General features: G+C 44.4%; 2 protein-coding genes across 4 annotated transcripts in view; both read right to left on the reverse strand.

Moving 5' to 3' along the window:
- Nucleotides 1-11,082, reverse strand: part of TAF3 (TATA-box binding protein associated factor 3) — a 111,520-nt gene extending 100,438 nt beyond the window's left edge. The window contains exons 1-2 of the mRNA XM_065743774.1: nt 10,830-11,082; nt 116-358 (exon numbers count right to left, since the gene is read on the reverse strand). Coding sequence (XP_065599846.1) covers nt 116-358; nt 10,830-10,995 — 409 coding nt within the window. The 5' untranslated portion in view covers nt 10,996-11,082. The remainder of the gene's footprint in view (nt 1-115; nt 359-10,829) is intronic.
- Nucleotides 11,083-14,470: 3,388 nt separating this feature from the next.
- ATP5F1C (ATP synthase F1 subunit gamma) lies at nt 14,471-20,585 on the reverse strand. Of its 3 annotated transcripts, XM_065743791.1 has the most exons (10): nt 20,503-20,583; nt 20,201-20,235; nt 19,133-19,264; nt 18,302-18,506; nt 17,752-17,895; nt 17,261-17,325; nt 16,727-16,882; nt 16,019-16,115; nt 15,136-15,173; nt 14,471-14,600 (listed from the first exon to the last, which is right to left on the reverse strand). In XM_065743791.1, the coding sequence occupies exons 1-9, from the start codon at nt 20,544-20,546 to the stop codon at nt 15,167-15,169; spliced, it is 885 nt and encodes a 294-aa protein (XP_065599863.1). In that variant the 5' UTR covers nt 20,547-20,583; the 3' UTR covers nt 14,471-14,600; nt 15,136-15,166. The 3 variants fall into 3 exon arrangements, with proteins under 3 accessions (XP_065599863.1, XP_065599864.1, XP_065599865.1); XM_065743792.1 differs by lacking the exon at nt 15,136-15,173 and having other exon boundaries at nt 20,503-20,585; XM_065743793.1 differs by lacking the exons at nt 14,471-14,600; nt 15,136-15,173 and having other exon boundaries at nt 16,015-16,115; nt 20,503-20,584.
- Nucleotides 20,586-20,639: the final 54 nt, after the last annotated feature.

Genomic DNA, 20,639 nt, shown 5'->3' on the forward strand with positions numbered 1-20,639 from the left:
ACTTTAATATCACCTTTGCCTGTGTAATTTTCAGTGACTACACAGCACAGGGATGTACACAAATATGCAAACACACAAGGACCAAAACTGAAAAGCCAAATGATTAATTTCGCACCTTCCTGAGAAGAGACAATAGGTGGCATATAGTCCGGGATGTATTCTTTCCTTTCTTCTGCATCTTTACTCCCAGGCTGAGGGAACTGTAGGACATTGTTCTTGCTGACAGGAAACGAAGGGATCTGATGTGCGAAAGTCACAGGTTCAATATTGTGTATATAATCTTCCAGTTCATGTAGATTAACCCCCATGAGCTTGAAGGCATCCCCTACGTCATCCAAAATTGGATCTGTGCGGCCGTCTGTAACAAAAAAACAGTGACATTTTTGCAAAAATCCAGTTAGAAAAAACTAACCTGCAGAGACCACAATTGGCCAGCTCTCAGTACCAGTAATGGAGATTACTGATCCACAGTTCTGTTGGGTTTACTGCCCACCAGGCTGTAACCAAGTTCCAAGTTAAGCACTTCTGTTAAACAATGTTTTATTTCGATCTACACCATTTTAAAGAGCTGTACATCAACAGCACAGCAAGGAAAACCAAGGAAGCCTAACAAGCAGCTTTCCCTGGCAACAGAAAATTAACACCATACAACACCACTCAAAGTACTCTGATTTCATAAAGTACATTAAAACGAGCAAAACAAGCCCTCAATATGCTGAAAGTGTCCCTTTCTGAGCACATAATCAACCAGAGATTATTTTTCAATTTAGAAAATTAATAATTCTATTTGTTGAATTAAAGTAGTTCATCGGGAGCAAAAAAAAAAAAAAAGGATAACTTGCATATCTGTTGATAACAAAAATTCTTTACGTGCTATCTTTCCATCAGATGGAAGCTACAGGCTTCATAAGCTATGAGTCACTTTACCTACCAGCTTGATATACCTCCTGGATGAAATACCAACAGTACTCTGATGACAAAGGAATATTTTATTCTAAATTTCAGGGAACCATTTCCTGTGCTTCAACTCTAAGTTAGGCTTTACAGCAAAAACCTTAAAGTATAATGAAGCCTGCACGCCAAGCAATCGGGATTTTGCATTTACACACTCTACAGAAGGACACAGACTAAGAGACAATGTACTTCATTCCACACGTGTAACTTGGGACTGAGATGGAAATTATACAGCACAGAAATCCCCTGACTGCCTCAGTTTCCCCAAGCAGACAGAGAGCAGTTCCCCCAAATGCCTCCAGAGGGAGAACGGGGCACCTGGTTTCAGACCTAAGGCACTGCTTTGAGTCTCATCCTAACTTATCATCATCAACAAATAGATGCCTTAAACTACAAACACCTACTGGTTTTTTTATTATTTATTTATTCTATAAAATTATACTGCATTATAAACACTATGGCTCATGAAGATAGTATAACCCTAAATGGTAAGTTGCAACTTGGTTGTTAGAAGTAATAATGGGAAAACAGTCCGTGCTTATTGAAGGAACACAATCACCACTCTTAATTTAGAGTCAGAAGCCTCAGCTCTGGAGAACTGGGTCGGGGGGAGGGTTGGGGGGGGAAGCCCTTTTGTTCTTTTTCTGAACCTAATCTCCTCTTGATTTATCTTGAAGCCAAAGCAGCTGAGCAGGCTGGTTCTCACATCACTGGATGAATTCAAACCCCCAGCCAACTTCTGCCTGCAGGTACGTTTAGAAAATAAGAATTTTGTTCTAGAATTTCTCTTCGCAGTCTTGCGGTGAAGATAAGAGTAATGCTCAGATTATGGCTTTGATTCTCAGCTCTGTAACACAGGCCTCTTGTGGGACTGTGGGCAAGGCACTTGTGTTTTAATTCTCTCACCTCTTTTGTCTGTATTAAGAATGTGAACTCCGTACGATGAGAACCTTCTCTTACTTTGTGTTCATACAATATTTAGTACAAGCGCCAATTATTTCCCCTGCAGATTCCAGGGATAGATAAATCGGAGGCTTACACAAACGTAATTATGGCCATCACAATTTTAGGGCAGTTTTGAGATCCCTACAGTTATCGTGCATTTGATAGAAGTGTTTTACCATTAAAAAACTGAACTTAGTTGACACAGGTAAGAAATTTTCTAAGTCATTTTTAGCCATTCTGTTGACTACGCAGGTACCTCTGCACTTACTGCACCACTTGCTAAGGTCAAGCTGAACCACCAGTTAAAGCACAAAGCCTGAGGAAAACTCTTCAACAAGCCCCAGAGTAGAGCACATTTATTCCCTGGATACTCTCAAAATTCCTGTCTGTACTGTGCTCAGAGACAATCCACGAGGAGCTCAACTCTCATCCCCACTACAGACATCACCGAGACACAAAACTCTACCAACAGATAAGGACACACCATGCTTACCAAAGAATGGGTCGGGTTGGAAGGCACCTTTCACACTACCTCATTTCAAGCCCCCTGCTACAGGCAGGGACACCTCCCACTACACCAGGCTGTTAAAAAGCCCTATGCAATCTGGTCTTGAATGCTTCCAGGGAGGGGGCATCCACAACTTCACTGGGCAACTTATTCTAGTGTCTTACCACCTCATAGTAATATAACTTCTTTCTGATATTTATTTAAATCTACTCTCTTCCAGTTGAAAACCATTTCCCCTTGTCCAGTTGCTATGTATGCTTATAAAATGTCCCTCCCCAGCTTTCCTGTAGGCCACTTCGGGTACTTCAAGGCCAGTATGTCAATGCTGCCTTGGAAGGAAAAACAAAACACACAGCCAGGTTTCTAAGGCTGCAGGACACACCATCTGCCCCACTCCTGGGGCTGCACAAGGGTGTTATGAGAGTCTTGCTCTATGAAGAGCCTCCTGCCACCACTACTGACATATGCTTAGGGTGCTTTAGAGCACTTCATCGCTGCAATAAGAAATGTCTTTTCTTGTGCTGCACCTCCTGCAGATGTACTGACATCATAAGCAAGTGATAAATGCTAAAAAGGGTTTCTTCCTACAAGTGTTTATTAAGGACACGTGGCAGAGAAGCAACTGAAATGTGAAGGCTGGGGACACCTCGCTGGGACCTTCCAGTACTCAAAAGGAGCTTTACAAGAAGGAGGAGGACCAAGTTTTTATATGATCTAATAGTGATAGAACAAGGGGGAATGACTTCACACTAAAAAAGGGTAGATATGTTAGGAAGAAATTCTTTACTCGGAGGTTGGTGAGGTACTGGCACAGCTGCCAAGAGAGGCTGTGGAAATCCCATCCCTAGAGGTGATCAAGGCCAGGCTGGGTAGGGCTCTGGGCAGCCTGAACTACTGTGGGCAACCAGACCATGGCAGGGGGTTGGAATTAGAGTCTGTTCCAACTTCTATGATAAAACTGACTGAAAACACTAAGTGTTTACAACCTGCAACCATCACAGCAATGAAAGCACTGATCAGCTCACCTTTTCTAGAAACACCACCCCAATGAGAAAAGCATTTAAAAAAATGGCTTTCAAAATACTTATTAACTGGAAATATAGCACAAAAATGTTTAATATGCAATTTCAGTTGATCAAATTTGAAAAAAAACCAAACAACCTCAAGCTTGGGCCTTTATACTTTTATTTTAATGGTTTAACATTTCTCTTCCCTATCTTGTTCAATAGAAATTCACTTAAATAACAGAAGCCAAACACATTAAAGAGAATGCTGACAAACATGCAACTCTCCTGGTGTTTCAAACACACACACACACACACCAGAAAAAGAAAAGTAATAATTTTATGTGTACCGAACTTGTCTTGATATTCTTCAGGTATTTGTACTAACTTGAGTTTAAAAATTCATATGCTGGCACTTTCCAGTAAAATAAGTAATCCAATGTTGCACAGCAAGTGCCAAATTACAGCTTTGGAGGTTTGGGGTTCCAGTCTCAAGCTGTTCCCTGTATCATAACACTTCAAATACTATCACAGATTCATAGAATTGTTTGAGTTGGAAGGGACCTTTAAAGGTCTCCCAGTCCAACTCTCCTGCAATGAACAGGGACATCAGCAGTCAGGATGCTCAGAGCCCCGAGCAGACAGACCTTGGATGTGTCTAGGACATTTGTTTTCTGGGACTGGGAAGAGATACAAGACAGTGGGATGATTCATCCAGCAAGTTACAACTCTCCTGCTGATCTTAAACCAGTGGAGAATATTTCTCCTCGCAAGTTTTAAGCTGTACTATCTCCCTGCAAAGCAACGATGCTCTAAAACTGATAGAACTACAGTAACCAGCAGAGCTGAGTCCAAACTAATTCACCAGAAAGTAGCAGAATGGCAACGCAGCCATTTCACCCAGCCTTGTTGTGTAAGGGTAAGGAAGAACCTGCATGCAGAAGTGGATTAAAAAGAAAAAAAGAAGTGCAGTGAGAAGCTGTCCAGCATCTAACTGCTGCTCCATGTCACCAGCTGACAAATATTCACATTATCCAAAGAGACTGCAGGGCTGGGGGATGTCACTGGGAAAAACTCCCATCCTCTCCCTAAACTCTCAGTCTCAGGACTGGTTGATGAATGAATGATTTTTGTCGATCCCCCCGACATCCTCTCACCTCCCTTATTCAGGCCCAAAGATCATGGGAGTCGATGAAAAACTAACAAGCACAGAACAGAAAGCTTCCAGGGAGCAACTGCAGCTCTCAATACAAATATATTGAGAAAAAAACACTGAGTCACTACCCATGCAACATGTGCAGTCTATTATAAATAGCTCAGTGTTCACCCTCACGTTTGGAGAAAAGAATTTTCTTTTTTAAGCAGCAAGTTATTAGGTCTGGCTCCTCAGCTCTGTCACAGATTCCCTGTGCACCAGTAAGTCACACTGCCCTGCCATACACTGAATGTGCACCAAGTAGCTACTCCAGAATAACTCAAGTATACAACGCACGACTTCCATGCAGTAACCACAGGAACAATTGGAAGCATGCTCCATAGGTATACACATATACCTTATTTGAGTGCACTTAACTAGGAGAAAAAGAATCACAGAATTATAGGGGTTGGAAGGGACCTCTAGAGATCATCGAGTCCAAACCCCTGCCAGAGCAGCTCCCTAGACCAGGTTGCACAGGTAGGTGCCCAGGTGGGTCTTGAACATCTCCAGAGGAGACACCACCACCTCTCTGTGCAGCCTGTCCTGTTAATATAGTTACCAGACAAGCAACAGCTGCTCAGTCTGCTCCATTCCCTGGTAAACTTATAAAAGTTGAGCAAAACCAAAAATATCAAATTGCCCTTCTTAAGTCAGCCAGTAAGAAGTTAATTAGTTTAAAAATCAACAAAACTCAGGGTTATCAGGCATCAAGAGGCACACCTACTGGAACAAAAGTTATGGAATGTACAGACCCCAGAAAGATACCAGTCACAGTGTTCAAAAAAACCCCACAGTGCAGGGAATTAGCTCATTCAAACTCAGCATCACATCTCAATGCTATGGGGATTACCATCACATATCGATAAGAGTGACATTAAGAAATGAAAATAAAAATCTACAAGGTCAACTGGGTTGATTCCAGGTTAATTCACTCCACGTTGGATGGTTTGCTGTCAGTGTTCTCCAAAGCAGAGGTCTGCAGCACTGAAGTTGCTTTCCCTGAGAGGAGATCGTACAGTGACATTAGTGCAGTTTCCAAGCCAGCTCTGTCTGGCAAAACATTTTGCCAGATCTGTGATTTTCCTTTCTAATTGCAATGTTGTGCTCATCAGATCAACTCCTGCCTCTTTCTATATAAATTTACTTGGATTATTTATACAAAACTTCAATGTTTTAAAATAGAGGGGGAAGATATTCATCAATTATTACACATTCATATAACATTAATCTTTAAAACCAAAATACGTTCACAGAACATGAGACAGCAACTTTTCATCTTTGCTTCCTCACTGTTACTTTCAGCAGAAAAACAAAAATGCACAATCACAGCATATCCAAGCATATGTTCAACAAGGGAAATTCTAAGAAAGACTATTGAGATAAATTCTATGGCTTGCAATGCCACATGAAAAGTGAGCACAGATTGACACAGCACAGGATGGGAAACACCTCCCTAAAATAACAAAAAATCACACAGAATCACAGAAGTGTAGGGGTTGGAAGGGACCTCTATAGATCATCTAGTCCAAACCCCCTGCCAAAGCAGGCTCCCTAGACCTGGGCTCTCAGACACTGCACAATGCCATTTGCTTTCTAGTTCCAATACCTTAATTACATTCTCCAACACTGGTTTTCAAACATTTTAGCATAAAAACACGTGTGAAGCACACTGCACACCAGATAGATTTACGCTCGTGAGCTTTCCACAGACACGAACAGCATAACACGGTTTACTTTAACAAGCAAACCCTCACTTTCTCCCCTGTAAGTTCACCCTCTCCTCCACCCCAACACAGCATTCCGAAGCATTTCACAGCATCAAACACATCTCAAGACCGCTTTGCCAATCGTTTTGTCTTCTGTTCGCTCCCATCAACCACAGCTACTGCAAATGCAAAGGAACAACAGCAGAAAAGTAATGAAAATCGTGAATGTGGCTCTCCTAATGGGATGTAACAGCTGGAACAAAGATCTAACACAGCTGGGAAAGCCATCATTTTCTTTTGCAACTGAGAAAATACGTGAGCGGCAATGACATGCTTTTCAAAGCAATACCACACTGCCTCAATTACGTCAGAGTAAATCCATTCAGTTTTGAATACAAAGATTATGTCCCTCCAGCTGACAGCCCTGCTAACTCAACCCCAACTGGTCCGACTCTGAGATAACACACTGACAATGAAGACGCTATAATTGGCATTTAATTAATTCTACTTATGCAAAACCATGGTGAAATTCAACTCGTTCATCCAGAGCTGGGTTTGTACAGCCACTTCTTTTTGGAGCAAAAAGAAATGATTTTGGAAAATCAGGGAGACATCACTGAGCGTTGAGATGCCCTTCCACAAACCTTGCAGAGTAATAAATATAGGAATCATTTTAAGAGAGAAATTAGGAAATACCACGTTGCTGACAAGAAAACAGCACATTCCCTTTCTCCATTGAAGAAAAAAACAAAAAGCAAAACAGACCAGAACTATATCTCCTCCTTCTCCATTCACAGAAGGGAAGAAAAGATTCCCTTTCTGTCCCTTTTTTAGGGCACCTAAAGTATAGAAGGATATCTCATTTCCGAATCCCACCGCATACTTCCAATTCCTTCAGCAAGGAAAGGCACAACTTGTATTTTCACCACCACTGCACCTTTTCCTTCCAGACCTGCAAACACTAAGTACTGGGTATCGCTTCAGATCACTATAGATTGCTTTACTAGGGATCAATGATGCAATGAGAACTTCTGCCTCTGGGAAGGCAGCATGACCACTAGCACAGCATCTTCAGGCCAAGCCTGCTCCTCTCCTGACGAAGCTGAGCCTCATCTTGTGAGGGTACTTTCTGTCCCCAGGGACACAGAACCACAGAATGGCTAAGGCTGGATGGGACCTTAAAGCACATCCAGTTCCAACCCCTGCCATGGGCTGGTTGCCACCCACCAGATCACACTGCCCTGCGACCCACGCAGCCTGGCCTTGAACACCTCCAGGGATGGGACATCCACTGCCTCTCTGGGCAGTCCGTGACAATGCTTCACCACCCTCTGAGTAAAGAACTCCATCCTAACATCTACTGCCTTTTAATTTGAAGTCATTCCCCCCTTGCCCTACCACTGTCAGACCATACAAGAACTTGGTCCCTCTCCTGCTTGTAAGCTCCCTTCAAGCACTGGAAGATCCCAATTTGGTGTCCTCAGAGCCTTCTCTAAGCTAAACAAACCCACCTCCCTCAACCTCTTCTGTGAAGATGTGCTCTTCTGATCATCTTTGTTGCCCTCCTTTGGCCCTGCTCCAACAGCTCCACGTCTTTCTTGTGTTGAGGGGTCCAGACCTTGACACAGTACTCCAAGTTATCCTCTGCAGGGCTGCTCTCAATGGTTTTTCCCAGTCTGCAGACATACCTGGGATTGTCCCGACCCAAGTGCAATACTTTGCACTTGGCCTTGGTGAACCTCATTAGGTTCTTGTGCACCTACTTTTCAAGCCTGTCCAGGTCCCTCTGGATGTCCTTCTCTGGTGTCATCTGCACCACTCAGCTTGGTGTCACCTGCAAACTTGCTGAAGAGGTGTTTGTGCCACCCTCATTTTGTGGTTCTTGCATCGTCATAAGTTGAGCAGAAGTGCCAGGACAACATTCAGCTCACACAGATCAGAGTTGCCACTTGTCATCCCTCCCACACATCCCCTCCTGCAAAGCAGTGCAGCAACCCCAGCCCTGCTCTTGGGGCTCCATAGTTTAATGACATCTCATCAAGCCCTCCCACACCCATCAGGACACTGCCACTCTGTGCTTCACACTCACACCCTGCAGCACAGGCAGTCCCCCTGCCCTGTTCTCATTAATCTCTCACACACCTTGCAGACCCTCCAGCATTCCCAAACTCTGCAGGGCCATCTGCCTCCCTATACACATTCCCTGTGGGCTCTGCAGGGACTCAGCCCGAGGGACCCACAGTGTCATCCTCCATCCCACTACCAGGGCAATATTTGCTGCTCTCCTCCCCAAATTCGACACCGTGCTGCTGCGTGCCCATGTGAACTCCTGAATCTCCTTTCTCTCTCCTCCCACTTGATGTGAGCATCCTGACCCATGTCTCTGCCCCAGCAATGCCCCCAGCAGCCCAGTTCTCCTAATCCCAAATCCAGCAAGGCCCCACACTGCCTTGGTACACATGAATCCCTCACCCCAAGCTGCATGTCACCCTATACATACATCCCATATCTTTGCACATCCACCCCAACAGCAAATCCTCCACATCCTCTCCTGTACGCACACACCCCAACACTAGGAAAAGCATACAGAGAAAGGGAGGCTGCAGCCCTATCTCTCTGCTACTTCAAAGCTTCATTACCCCCATATCCGCAATCCTGTAGTCCTAACTCCACCCCACAGCCATCTTTTCTAAGTCCCAAAGCACTGCTTCTAGCCCAACAGTCCCCCAACACTGGGCTACAGACTCCTACACCATAGCTGCCTTTCTTATGCCACCAAAGCATTGCTCATAACCCCACAATCTTGCTGTCTGAATGCTTTCCTCCCCATGGCCCCTAGCAGCTGCCCTTCTTAAGTATTGTTCCTAGTACCACAGCCCCCAACACTGCCCTACAGCTTTCCTACTCACAACTCTCAGCATTGCCTTACATCTTCCAACCCCACAGCCAGCCCTTCTGTGTTCCAAAGTGTCACTTCTATCCTCACAGTCCCCAACACTGCCCTACAGCCTTCTACTCCACAGCTGCCTAATGCCTCCAAAGTATTGTTCCTACTCCCATACACAAAAACTTGGCTTTACAGTCTTCCTCCTCACAGCCCCAAGTACAACTTCTTGGCCTCCAACTGCATATCTGCCTTTCCTATACCCCCGAAGTATGGCACATACCTCCATAGTCCCACCATTCATAGATTCATAGATACATTAGGTTGGAAAGGACCTACAAGATCATCTAGTCCAGCCATCCTCCTATCACCATCCCTACCCACTGAACCACTAAATCAAATCCCTTAGCACCTCATCTAAACGCTTCTTGAACAGCGCTAGGGATGGTGCCTCAACCACCTCCCTAGGCAGGCCATTCCAGTGCCTGACCACTCTTTCAGAGAAAAAACATTGCCCTAAAACCTTCATCTCAGTGTCTCCCAGCACTACCTCTCAGCCTCCAATTGCACAACTGCCTTTTTTATGTCTCCACAACATTGCTCCCACCTCCTCAGTCTCAAACATTGTTCTACAGCTTTCTTCCCCAGTGCTGCCCCATACCATAACTACCCTCCTCAAGTACTGGTCCTCATCCTGCAGCCCCCAACACTGTCCTACAGCTTTCCTAACCACAGCTGCCCTTTCTGTGACCACAAAGTATTGTTCCTATCTACACAGCCTTCAACACTGCCCCACAGCCTTCCAGCCCACAGCCTCCAAACTCACAGCTGTGCTTCCTGTGAGCCCAAAGTTCACTCCTAGTCCTCTGGCCATCGTCAGTGCCTAACAGTTTCCCATCCCGTGGTCCCCGTTAGTGCCTTACAACCTCCAACCATGTATATCCTCTTCCTATATCCCCAAACAATCACTCTTGGCCCTACAGCTCCCAGCACTTCCTTATGCTTTACTCCTCATAGCCCCCAGCACTGCTCAATAGGGCAGACGTGGGTTTGGATGCTTTCTATGCTCCTGCTGCCACATCCCACAACACCACCCTACAAAATTCCTCCCCACGGTCCGCAGCACTTCCCCTGAGCATCCAATCACACATTTACCTTTTGTGTAAGCCTGCTCTTACAGACCCACACGTTGCCTTCCTCCCGACCACCCTCAGCAGTGCACCGCATCCTCCAAACCAAGAGCTGCCCTTTCTACGCCCCCAAAGTATTGTTTAATTCCTACATCCCCCCCATCACCCTACAGCCTTCCTCCCCACAGCCCCCAGTACATCCCCACAGCCTCCAAACCCAGAGCTGCCCTTCCTGTGACCCCACAGCGCTGCTCCTAGCTTTACAGCCCCCATCACCGCCCTGCAGGCAGCCACCCCACATCCCAGTGCCTCCAAAGCATCGTTCCCACTCTGCCCTACAGCTTTCCTACCCGCAACCCTGACAACAGGCCCGCCCTCACACACCACCGCAGCTCCCCTCGTTGCCCCACGCAACCCACCCTCCCTCTGCTCCAAACGGATCCCTCGTGCCCTCGGAATTTCTCTCCCCTCCCCCACACCGCGTCCCGCCCCTCACTCACACAGCTCGCAGTAGCGGTGACATCCCCGGCCCAATCCCTGCAGGTACCGCTGCAGCACATCGGTGAGGAGATCGCAGGCCGAAACCTGCACCGAGTCCCAACCCAGAGCCTGACAGATCTGAGCCACCGATACTCGCAGCAGCCACCGCGAGTACGTCTCGCACATGCCGCCTGGGCTCGGCTCCGCTCAGCCCGAGCCCGCCCCGAGCCGGGAGGGCCGCGGGAAGGCTCACGCAGGACCCACCGCCGCCGCCGCCATCTTGGCGCCGCGCCTCCCCCCGCCCCGCGCCAGGCAGCGCCGCTCCAACGCCGATCGCATCGAGCGGAGCGCGGTTGAGCGCCGGGGGCTGAGCGTTGGGAGCAGTGAAGGACCGGGAGGACTTGAGGAGGTGTTGTGGAAGGACAGTGGGATGCCCATTGAGAAGAGCGTGGCCGGCGGGGCGAGGGAGGTGATCCTTCCACTCTGCTCTGCCCCGGTGAGGTCTCATCTGGAGTGCTGTGTCCAGTTCTGGGCTCCCAGTACCAGAAAGACAGGGATCTCCTTGAACGAGTCCAGCAAATGGCTACAGAGATGATAAAGGACGTGGAACACCTCCCTTATGAAGATAGGTTGAGAGACCTGGGGCTGTCCAGCCCTGAAAAAAGAAAACTCAGAAGGGATCTGATCCATGTCTATAAGTATCTAAGGAGCGGGAGGCAAAAGGACGAGGCCGGGCTCTTCTCAGCAGTGTTTAGCAATAGGAGGAGGGGAAATGGACACAAACTGAGGCATAGAAAGTTCTGCACAGATGTGCATGGAAACTTCTTCACAGTGCAGTGACGGAGCACTGGCACAGGCTGCACAGAGAGGTGGTGGAGTCTCCTTCTCTGGAGATGTTCAAGACCCACCTGGACACCTACCTGTGCAACCTATGCTAGGGAGCTGCTCTGGCAGGACTTGAAAATCTCTAGGGGTCCCTTCTAAGCCCTACAATTCTGTGATCATGGAATCAGGATATCCTGAGCTGGAAGTGACCCACAGGGATCACAGAATCACATAATCACCAAAGTTGGTAAAGACCTCCAAGATCATCCAGCCCAACTGCCCACCTATCACCAATAGTTCTCACTAAACCACGTTCTTCAACATGTCTAAATGTACCTTGATCTTTAGAGTCCAGCTCCTGGCTCCACACAGCAAATCCCAACCCTGCATCTGAGGGCATTGGATGCATCTCAAAACTACAGCTCAGAGCTGTGCCCACTGCCCTGGGCAGCCTGTTTCATGGCCACTGTCCTCTGGTGCAGAACCTTTCCCTAATGCCCACCTGCCCCTCCTGACAGCTCCATGCTGCTCCCTTGGGCCCTGACGCTGTCACCAGAGGGCAAAGATCATACGATCACAGCTGCTTTAAGGTTTGAAAAGACCACTGATATCATCTAGTCCAACCATCAGCCCATCACCACCGCACTGCTGAACCAAAGCCCATCTGAACAGAAAGACCACTAGAAAGCAAGATGTTCTTGATCAAGTTTATCTGAAGGTTTATTTGTTGTTGTTTTTCTTTCCAGCTGGGCAGTGACTGCTGATGTCCATCCTCTCTGGTCTTCTGCATCACTGCGTTTTCCCTCCACTGCAGGACCAAATGCACCCTTGGGTGGTTCATACCTCCATGCATCTGATGTTTGCTCTCCTGACTTTGCTGCTCAACCTTCACTTACAGGTGAAGCCCTTTTAGTTTCTCAACCTGCTAACCCTGTTAGTCTGTCACTTGGTTTGGAGATCGTGATTTAGGGCTGTCATGTCCCACCTCATTACTCATGTGCAGACTACATGGAGCACCACGTGGCACAGCTGTTGCTAACACTGCATAGTGTTAGATTGGAGCAATTTCCTGCACTCGTGCAAGCTGCAGCATTCACACGCTGTGAGAAACACGAATCTGAGAGGAAACTGATTGAGAGAATCCTTTGATAGCAAAGAGAATTCTCAAGGACACAGGAAGGAGCTTGATTTAAGAAGACTGGTAGAGGATATTTCTCCAGGGAAAATGCTTTTAGGAATCTGTTTTGGAGTTTGTTGCAGATGGTGGAACCACAAAAATAAATAAATAGATCCGTGAGAGCCTGCTCACATACACTCATCTGCAGGTAAGAGGTTCCACTCTAGTGCCATCCCTGGTAACAAGACAGGGCATTTTGGGCAGGAGATTCCCCCATTTTCACTCCACAGAAAACCCAAACATATTAAGACCAATGACTTTTAATTAAGCAGACTTCAAAGAGCAGGATGAGCACAACTCAGCATGAAGAACTGTGCAACCCTGCTGTGGTATGTGGATTCTTGCTTACAATTTCACTGGAACTACATGGAGAAACGAAGACTGCAGTAATAAGTGTCTAAACCACCCCAAAATAAGCTAAATAATTCAAGGTGTCGTCAGGGATTTTTTGGGGGTAGGGGGAGTAGAACTGCCTCTATGCAGACAAGTATATAAATAAATGCATGCAAGACTACAATTGCCTTAGTAACCATGTCAGAAATACCATCTTTGGGAACAGATGTAGCAAGATTGGAACAAGAAGTGTTTATGGATGAGTTGAGAAAAAAAAACAACAAAAAACTGTGCAGGCAGAGGCTGAAACAAGGATGGTAAAAAGAAGGATCCAGAAACAAAAGTAACACTTAGTGGTGTGGGGGGCACACGGAGGAGCAACAGAACTGCCATACAATAATGGCTACATGGACACCAATAGTGCAACTGCTGAACTGTAACTCAGTCACTGTGTGTAATTGGAATGTGAAGCACAGAACTAAATAACAGTGATGTCTTAATAGAAGCTGATTACTTGACAAGTTAGCTCCTTGATTTATTAGATCATTAGCGGAGTGCTGATCAGTCAATAAACAGTTGAGTCTCTTGGATCAGTTACATCCCAAGCCTGCTGTAGGGCAGGGAGCTGGACCCATGACAAAATCCCACAGTTCATCATTTCTTAGGACAGAAGTGTATTCTTTGCCTTATCTACCCCACTGACTCCAAAACCAGAGAACATTAGGGCCAAAAAGCACCTGAATTGCTGAAAAATCAAATGCTTGAGTTAAGTTTCCTAAGAAAATTATGCTTAAGGAATTTCAGGCTCACAGTTACGAACTTGGAACTACACTCATCAGGCAGCACTTGAAGCTACAGTTTCTACGCCAGCTGACGTAGGTGTACCACTCAATCGAAGAGCAGCCTGGGTAAGCAGGTGGCTGCTTCTACCTGTCCTGGTGTCAAAACTCGCAGATAGCTTTGATGTTTAACACCATATCCATTTTTCTTCCTATTTCTGTCTTGTTCTTTTTAGAATGCAAACTTCTAGAAGCAGCATAGTGTTGATTTCAAGTACGGTAGAGAGGTAAGTGTTCCAACTGCACGATGGAGAAAGATTGTTCTCCCTTCTCCTCTTCAGCACACAATACAGTGTATGCAACAAACCACTTTTAAACACTGATAACACAACGAAGACAGTATCTTTCACTCTTCAAAAGAAGCTCCCACGGACACGTTTTCTGTGCCAGGAATTACAAAATACAGAGCATAGCCTTAAAAAAAAAAAAAAAAGCACGTTTCAAAGAGTAACCAAGTCAAACCCAGAGTTACTGACAACCAAGCACATGTGTTTCACAAAGGGGTTTATTATAAGAATGTTCTGGGGCTTTGCCACTTCTTGACAAAATAGCAGAGCAGTCTTACTTTACTGACCAACACAGGCAAGTGAAATCATATGCTCAAAATTCTTCTTTACCTGTAAGGAAAATTGAAGCAAATTAAAATCTTTCCATTACTACTTTTTAAAACGCATCACCTCTGATTTTAAGTGCTTTTACCAACTCACTCCTCTTCCTTACTCCCTCCTCCCCTCAAACTCTCTCTCACAAGACTATTTTTATTTCAAACTTTAAATGTTTGTTTTGCTACAGAATCCTCCTGAGGTGTAACGTTTTACAGAAGGACATTTTTAAGTCACTGCCCAATGTCAGAGCACTATGAAAAAATTAAACAACGCCTTCAAAAGAATCCAATAACTCAGAGATTAAAAAACCCACAGAAAACTGTCAAATGCAGATGCATGCTATCACGGATATATTTTGTTGAAGATTTACTGGTGCTTGAATCTGTCTAAACAGAAAGTTAAGCTAGCAACGGGCTGTTCCCTACATGCCAAGGAGAAGAAATGGGTCTGACCCCTATCACTGAATTCCAACTTCCTCATCTGACTTCTACATTGCATTTAAAAATGGATGTATACAGACAATCTAGTTTCTATTCCATAACTTTACCTCTTGGATTTGGTCAAACCTCTTTTGTCGATTAATCCCTGGTTAAGATGTTATGAGGAAAAAAAAACAGAACAAGCAGGTTAAGAAGTAACTCATGCACATTAGAGTAAAATTATGCACGTATTTATAACTGTATTGTGAGGATCATAATACAGCTCATAACTGCAATCTGTTATGTATTCCAGACATTTTGTAAATGTACAGAATATTATTATCACACATATTTACATCTTTGGGTACAGCATAACATTCGTAACCGTTAGATGGAATACACATTATCTGCATGCGGTTACAAATTGTGGTCTAAGCCCACACATTTTGTAACCTACAGCACACACAGTTGCAAAACTTCACTCTCAGGGAATGAAGCAATATACTCGGCTTCAACATTTATCATATGAATTTCCAGAATCCACTGATGCCAGCTGTATTTCTCCTTCCAAACCCAACCCCGAAGTCCTGCACACCATCACAGACTGATTTCTCCAAAGCCTTTTCAGTCACCCCAATTGCTCCCTCCACATCCAGAACTGTTCTACAGCAATGAACTGGGCTGTCTGAGCAAAGCATGAAGAACCCAGACAGAGGGGGCAGATGGGATATCCGTTCAAAGCAAATAAGGAGGAGCAGAAAACACTCTCCCTGCTCAGACAAGGATGTGTGTCAAGGCTAGAGATACAAACTACCAGCTTTTAAAGCATACCTGGTCAAACTTTCACACTTGTTAGTAGTACTGCCACAAACTATGAAAGCATGAGAGATATGCCATGGATTGTCTTGCTTTTTACATGCCTTAACCTTCCCTGTTAACCTGTCTGAAGCAGGGCACAAGCATTACATGACACTGCAGCCACTCCTGTTTCATGTTTATACAGGTACTCACAGAGCAGCAGCACCAGAGATGATCTCAATAAGCTCCTTAGTAATAACAGCCTGACGGGTACGGTTGAATGTCAAAGTCAGTTTGTCGATCATCTCAGCTAGGAAAAAAAGTTAAAGTTGGAATTTAAGCATTCAAATACAAGTAAAGGAAGTTCTGTGAACAAAATACCACACAGACTTGTAGATCCATATGAATGTTCAAGCAGCTTACTGCACTATTCAGTTTTCCCTACTGAAAATACTAGCCATTCTTCAACTTTGTATTTTTCAATTGAGACATTATCACTACATTGACAATAAAGAAATCAGCAGAGACCCACAAGTACGAGGCAGCCCCACTGCATAACACCTCAGCTTCATTCAGCCACCATATCTTTTAACCATCACTATGAGATTGAAGTCATATCACTATGCCACATTGAACACTACTAGCTGTCACCCACCAATACCAACCACGTATTCACTGCAGTGCACTGAGTCTGGACACCTTACAAGATATACTAGCATATTCTCAGCTTGCTTGCACTACAGGTTGTTGAGTATTTAACCAGTATGAGTTTCTCCACTTTTAAATTGATGCAACATTTCTCACTTTGGTGTAATCAGTACATAGAGGTGTAAAAAGAAAGAAAGAAACCTCAAAATCCTCAGACCAGCAACACGACAGACATCAGCAGATGAAATCCTAGAAAATCCAGAGTAGACTTACAAGCATTTTTGCTGGCGTTGTCCATAGCAGTCATCCTAGCACTCTGCTCACTGGTGGTAGATTCTTTCAGAGAGTAGTACAGAATATTTGCTAGTGTAAATTCCTGGTAGTTTCTCAGCACATCAGCATCAATGTCATCGTAGATGCTTAGGCTTTCTGAAAAATATGAATGAGCAGAGTCAGAACTGCAGGCTGTACTAATTCTAACAATACAATGTCATACAGAAAAATACTAAGTGAGCTCTTTTTCCACTCCACACTCCTTATGTGTACTTTCATAATCTTTTTAATACCAGAGATCATGTATTTTGTAATATAGGTATTATTATTGACTGAGAGAAAACCTCTGAATTAGTACAAGCTGTCCTTCAACACAGCTTGATGATATGTCAGCCTCAAACTACCAAGATAAAATCATCTTTTAAACTTGTAATATATGCACAATAATGATTTAGAATCATATTCCCACATGCAGAATACCTTCTCTGTGATTTATTACTTCACTTATCTGGTCTTTTCTAGCTCACTACTTACCAGAACCAGCAACTGTTTCAAGAGAGTAGATAGGTTTTTCATCAGTCTTGTAGGAGATGACAGACCTGCATCAAATAGCATAATAGAGTTTGTCTGACCAAAGAGTCTAAATGGAGCATTTAATAACAAACTAGAATGCAGACAACTTCTGGCCTTCCAAATTCTCAAAGTCTTGTTATACTCCTGATAGAGAGATATGAAATACTCTAAGGATATAATAACATACCAACTGTAATACAACAGCACACACTATAGAAAATCTGTTTAGAAATGACATTGTTTAAAAACACTACAGAAAGAATTTCAACCACAGCTATTAAAAATACCCACAGCAAGCACCAGTTACTCACACATGATAAGAAAATGCACCAACTTTTCAAGAAAATCTGAACACACAAACTCAGGTTTCACATTTTACTCAATTCAAGCAACATGCTGGGTTTAACACTTCTATTCAACATCTTCCTAGTGTGGCTTCAGTTTAATCCTACCTGAACCGATTGTAGATGACAGAGCCTTCATCAAATTCATACCCAGAGTTTAATAACTCTGAAGCAATTACTGAAGCATCTCCAAAACTAGGAGGTCTCCGCCCCACTTCTTTGAATGTCATCAGGAAGTAATTGCCATGTGTCCTGCAGAAACACAACACCTGTGTCAGAATCAAGTTGGTACTCTAAAGCACAGTGATGTGGCACCAAGAGGCAAGCAGCAGTAACTGCTAATGCTCAAGAACTAAGCGTTTCACTGAATAAGAATCAGTTAAATTACAATAACTGCTTCGTGATAAAGACACACTTGCACCCAGTGGTCATACTGCTAGTGTTCAGACCACTATTCCAAAAACAAACTGTGCTGCAGTTTCACAAAAAAACAGTTCAGCATATTTACATTTTTATTTTTTAAAGGAGCCTGGATTTAAGCACAGTTCCAGAAAAATACAGTTCTGAACCCCACACAGCTTGTAGCAGAGCTGAAACTTCTACTACGTGAAAAAATAACACCAGAATCACCAAAACCAACCCCCTCTCCTTTTTTTACCTTTGAAGTAGGCCTCTAATCTTGTCACCTACACCAACCACCATAACTTCCTTCCCTGCATTGGAGAGGTTGGTAATCTCATTCTTCAAGGTTTTAGCAATAGATGTATGGATAGCACCACACAGACCTCGGTCAGAGGACACACCAATAAGGAGGTGCTTCTTCTTGTCCTCAGGTGCCTTAATTTCTGCTTTCTCATACAGAGCTGTGAAAAAAACAAACAAGATAGGTGCCAGGAAGCAAACTGGTTTTATCAAAACATCTTCGACTCATTTCAAATTCAATAAATCATTTCCACAATCAGATGAATTTTTATCTCCCTCACAATCGTTCAAATTTGCAGGTTAGCTGACCAGAGGTGATAAAAAAAGATGTAAGCCACCTACATCTCTGTGTCAGGTATCACACATAGTGAACTTCATCTAAATAAAGACACTGACCACAAGTCCAGTGTCTAAGAACAATGTGCAGCTCAAGCATTCAAAAGGTTTGGCAGTACCTTTAAACACTGATACCTGATTCCACAGAAACCCAGCATAATTTCATTAACAGAAAGAAGGGTCAAAAAGTGATGTTGCTTTTATGACTAAAAATACAAGCACACACATTTACAAGAAGCTGAAGAAAAAAAACTAGACATTATAATTAATTTCACATAAGAACTCTTATAAATAACTTCCCATCAATTACTTCTTAGGAATAGTCAAGGTTAACAGCAGCCCAGGGATACAAACTCTTATGAAAAAAAATATGCTAAGTGGTTATAAGTCAACACCATGAAAGCATCCCTCCTTTACTTCCACACCACACAGTGCAAGAGCCTTCCCTCACCCAGTGCTCCTGTTCCATATATCCTAGCAGGCTTCAGCTCCCTCTCAGCTCTTGCATACTTTGCTGCAGAAACCATCTTCATGGACTTGGTAATTTTCTGAATGTTCTTGATGGACTTCAAACGCCTGGTAACTAACAAGGTTAAAAGCTAAAGGTCAAAATTGGGCTACATTGGGCATAAGACATTGAAAACAAGCTATAAAGCATTAGCAACAGCTATCCACAACTGCCTCCCAAACTTCCTCAAAGAGAATGAGCAAATGATGCTTAGTACCAATACTACCAAAATTGCACAAGTGTATCTTTACAACAACCCAAATGCATCTTTACAGTATATCTTTTTTCACCATACATTTTATTTAATATTCACGTTAACCTATCATCTATTTACTATTCTCTCCCACTTCTACCTATTTCTCAAATATATATGATTTGAGGTACACTGTCAGCTTCTCCTGGATGACAAAGGACAGAAAAACAAAACAAAACCAGACCCAGTGCTATAAAGAGACAGAATAAACGTTTACATAGTGGTAAAATGAGACTCCCATGCACAGTAATGCAAAAAGGAAACAAAACAGGTGTCTTGCATCTTGTCCAACATGGTTGGACTAGATGATCTTATAGGTCCTTTCCAACCTTATGAACTTATGAACTTATGTCTTAAAGACAAACACAGAACAGCATCCCTGCGTAAGAGGTACTTAAAGAAGCATTATCAGAGCAGAACTATTCAGGCAAATTTTTTATTCTCCAGTACTGGTAAACGTGAGAAAGTAAGTGTGATCTAAGCCTCGTTCATTTAAAAATGAACAAAAAGATGTTTCAGCACACTTGATAAGGTCAATTTTAAAACACGTTTGAGCAGGACTTGGCTTGCTTCCTGGCATCAAAGCTGTGCTTAACACTTAAGAAATGCCTTTTATGAGGGACATTTGTTTTGTACAAACGCTGGAGGCTCCTGTGTCACTGTTCTGCTCTCCAGCAACCACTCCATCCAACCGGAATCACGCCTCAAAGCCTTCCTACACTTCCCCTCTGTGAAAGGCAACCCAAAGCAGCACTTACTGTCTTTCAGAGTCGCCATGTTCCTGACTTGGCCCCTGAAAACGAAAGCAGGAGAAATTAGGATGGCTCATCAGCTCTCCAGCTAATGACACCTAGTCAAGGACAACTAACAGGACAACCAACGGGACAGCAGGACAACCAATCCTCAGTAGGGACGCTTCAAACCCACCAGCGCGACTGACCCAAGCAAAGGGCACCCGAAGGGCACCCTTCCCCTCGGCTCTCCTTCCACCCCCACCCGTCCTGACCCCGCTCAGCCCTCCACGAGCCGAGCCCGCATCCCGCTCGCCCCCGCCCGTTACCATTGCGGCTGATACAGCAGCACGGCGGAGCCCCGCGCGAACATGGCGGCGCCTCCGGCACAGCTCCGCTGAAGGTCAGCGCGCCCGCACCGCGCACGCGCGCAACGCCGCGGCGACTGCATCCGGGCCGAGCAGCT

The sequence above is a fragment of the Cyrtonyx montezumae genome, unplaced genomic scaffold, assembly GCF_038088225.1.
Source record: "Cyrtonyx montezumae isolate F1298 unplaced genomic scaffold, pur_monq_1.0 scaffold_3, whole genome shotgun sequence".
In the NCBI taxonomy this organism is placed as follows: Eukaryota; Metazoa; Chordata; class Aves; order Galliformes; family Odontophoridae; genus Cyrtonyx; species Cyrtonyx montezumae.

What these genes read in the sequence shown, in the direction of transcription:
- ATP5F1C (XM_065743791.1), bottom strand. Translation starts at nt 20,546, where the DNA reads ATGTTCGCGCGGGGCTCCGCCGTGCTGCTGTATCAGCCGCAATG. An exon ending in CTGCTGTATCAGCCGCAATG is followed by an intron (nt 20,236 to 20,502) that starts GTAACGGGCGGG and finishes TTTCGTTTTCAG; the next exon opens with GGGCCAAGTCAGGAACATGG. An exon ending in ATTAGAGGCCTACTTCAAAG is followed by an intron (nt 17,896 to 18,301) that starts GTAAAAAAAGGA and finishes GTGTTTCTGCAG; the next exon opens with GACACATGGCAATTACTTCC.